Source organism: Cucurbita pepo, unplaced genomic scaffold (assembly GCF_002806865.2).
Source record: "Cucurbita pepo subsp. pepo cultivar mu-cu-16 unplaced genomic scaffold, ASM280686v2 Cp4.1_scaffold002385, whole genome shotgun sequence".
Classification (NCBI taxonomy): Eukaryota; Viridiplantae; Streptophyta; class Magnoliopsida; order Cucurbitales; family Cucurbitaceae; genus Cucurbita; species Cucurbita pepo.
The window spans coordinates 1-3,046 of record NW_019648458.1 but is presented as its reverse complement, the minus strand read 5'-3'; the positions used below and the strand labels follow the sequence as shown (position 1 = coordinate 3,046).

At 38.2% G+C, this 3,046-nt stretch overlaps 1 protein-coding gene across 1 annotated transcript; it reads right to left on the bottom strand.

The window, feature by feature from the left end:
* Nucleotides 1-78: 78 nt before the first annotated feature.
* LOC111786681 (dynamin-2A-like) lies at nucleotides 79-2,645 on the bottom strand (the record flags this gene model as incomplete). Its single annotated transcript, XM_023666910.1, is given in 7 exon segments — nucleotides 79-267; nucleotides 418-485; nucleotides 1,081-1,194; nucleotides 1,368-1,528; nucleotides 1,654-1,804; nucleotides 1,984-2,040; nucleotides 2,569-2,645. Coding segments are annotated over 7 exon segments (815 nt in total), but the record flags the coding sequence as incomplete, so codon positions are not given.
* Nucleotides 2,646-3,046: the final 401 nt, after the last annotated feature.

Here is a 3,046-nt window from a genome sequence, read left to right as displayed (position 1 = left end):
AACAAAATGATGCCATGTTTCTACTCCAGTTTCATTTTACAGAAATCAAGCAGATCAGTAACGTAACATATTTGCTGCAACTAATGGCTAAGATTACCTGCTGCATCATTGTCGGACCAACCAGCAGCAGCTGCACTATTATCGTGGATGCTGAGCTGGCGCGTAAGTTTCGAAAGGAGAGAGGATTGTTTTTGATAACGTTCTCTCCTCCGTTTTACGTTTGGGTCCTCCAGAAGAAGCTCCTCAATCCTGGCTGAGCTTTGGCCACTGTTCATCATGAGCATACAATAAGATGGATTTCGAACTTACGATCAACAGTCAACGTTAAAATGAAAATATTTAAGCGTTAAAAGTAGAATTAAAATAGAAAATATGTAAGAATATAGAGTCTATACCAACATTAAACCCAAACTCTACCTGATCGAGCTATATAATTGGTTTAGCATGTCTTCCTTGGCCTTCTCAACTTGACAAAGTACAACAGCCTGCAAAATTCAACAACTCGCTAATGAAATAAACTGTGTTGAAGACAAAGACATGAACTACATGGGATAATCATTCAAATATAAGTTTCTATTGACATTTGTTAGGAGGGAGTCACACATTGGCTAATTTAGAGAATGATCATGGATTTATAAGTAAGGAATACATCTCCATTGGTATGAGGCCTTTTGGGGAAGCCCAAAGCAAAGTCATGAGAGCTTATGCTCAAAGGGGACGATATCATACCATTGTGGAGAGTCGAGATTCTCAACATGGCATCAGAGTCATGCCCTTAACTTAGCCACAAGTGTCGAACAAATGGTGTACTTTGTTCGAGGCCTCCAGAGAAGGAGTCGAGCCTCGATTAAGGGGAGGCTGTTCGAGGGCTCCATAGTGTACTTTGTTCGAGGGGAGGATTGTTGGGAGGTAGTCCCACATGGGCTAGTTTAGGGATTGATCATGGGTTTATAAGTAAGGAATACATCTCCAGGCCTTTTGGGAAAGCTCAAAGCAAAGTCATGAAAGCTTACGCTCAAAGTGGACCATATCATACCATTTTGGAGAACCGTGATTCCTAACAGTTTCTACATAAATTACCTTGGGGACATTTGCAGCCAAACTATTTAAAACTGCTTCAACGTAACCACGAACTTCTTGAGACATCCACCGCAGCTCTTCTTCAGGATCAGCAGGTTTTCGAGTCATTGTGTCCTAAAGAAAAAGTGGATAAACTCTATAATGTTAATTCCAAACTATAATCAAGAGTAAGAAGTAAAAGAAATTTAAAGTGCATGACAAGTGCTATTTTAGACGTCTTCTCACAAGAAAATTAGACAAAATCAGAGTAAAGCTAGGTAATAATCGAGCAGAGTTCGATGATATACTAGAGAGCCATCAGATAGACTTTGCCGCAAGGTAAGACCACCTCCAGAGGATGAACCTTTCGTTTGTCCTCCTCGGGACGGTTGAATGACACGGCGTATCTTGTTCGTCCATTCCACCTTGTCAGCGACGCTCTCGGCTTTCAAAACAACAGCACTATGGGCTGAAGAACAAAGCACAATTGAACCAACAAACAGGTTTTCAACATAGAATTTACAGATTTGTAACATTTATAAACAGAATATTACGACACTTGCAATAAACATAAAAGAACCTTAGTAAATTTACCTTTTAAAACAGTTTTATATGGAACTTTGCTGGTAATCTTAAACGCAAGACTTGGTCCCTTTCCAGAATCTGGCCCATTTGCCTTCTTATCCTTAGAACTCTTTGAAGGTGGAGGCTGTTCCTCATCTGTAACTTCTTCTATATTACAATCCTGTAAACATTTTTGGCAGTCAATGTGGCCATTCAGATAACCAACAGTAATACATGACAAAATCACTGTTAAAAAGCAAATAATTATTCGGGATACTTAAAATTGTGGAACGAGATGGCATTGTTTATGTGGGTGTGCCTGTTTACGTGGGGGTCGGTGGTTCATTATGCTCTGCATACCTCTAAAGGAATGACACCACGAAAGTCTCTCTCTTCTTGCTTCTTGGTGTATCCAAGCTGCACAATGCGGGCATAATATTAGTAAATAATCGTCTCTCCGGGTCAACACGAAAAGATGGCATGGCAGAAACTCATAAGTGAACTTATTTACCAAAACTTCAGATGTGATATTCATATATACATCATATGTTCAAAGAGCACATTGAAAAACAAATGAAACAAGTTTTCCACTTGAAAACAAGAAGCACAATCTGGTAGAAGCATACATGCAGGCAGTCCCTAACCGAACTTGAATGGAGAGAGTAAATTTTACTCCAAGGAGCATATTGATGCATGCAAAGACTTCTTCAAGATACACACAATAAAACACTTATTTTGGCTTCAAGTATAAGCTCCAACTACCTTGAACACATCAGCTGTTTGTGTTACAACACTGTAGGTTCCTACATTCTAAAATCATATCTTCATTTATACATTAATAATAAAGCATTAANGAAAAATATATGAACAACAAATGGTAAACATTCACAGGAACCACCCATTTCTACTGACCATTACAGTAAACATTCACAAAATTTTACATACCTTTCCAGTCTTCTCATTCAAAACAAACCATCGCCTGCTCCAACCATTAGTTTTTGCACTTCTCTTTAACAAGAAACCTGCAAATAGAAACAAAGCTTTAAAAATAAACCTGCAAATTTAATAGTCGCTTTAAAGTTTACTCTGAAATAAATTGCTCTTGTGATGTAACCACAGCGCACAAACTATTATGTAAGCCATCATACAGAATTCCAAAAGTAAAACAGTGGTCACAGCTTCAGAATTGCAGCGCAGACAGTTTGACATGAGCATAATACAGGGAGGAAGTTAGGGAGTTGGAGAGGTCTAAGTCTTCTTTTTGGGTGTCAATCACAATACCGTTTTGCAATTATAACATTGGTCTTGCTCATTTGAACTTAAGTCCTTTATGTAGTGAGTGTCAGACTCCTATTTTCCATTTTTCTTTTTTTCTTTTTCTTTTTTTTTTTTTTGGCTTTTCTTTTCTTTCGCCATTGTATTC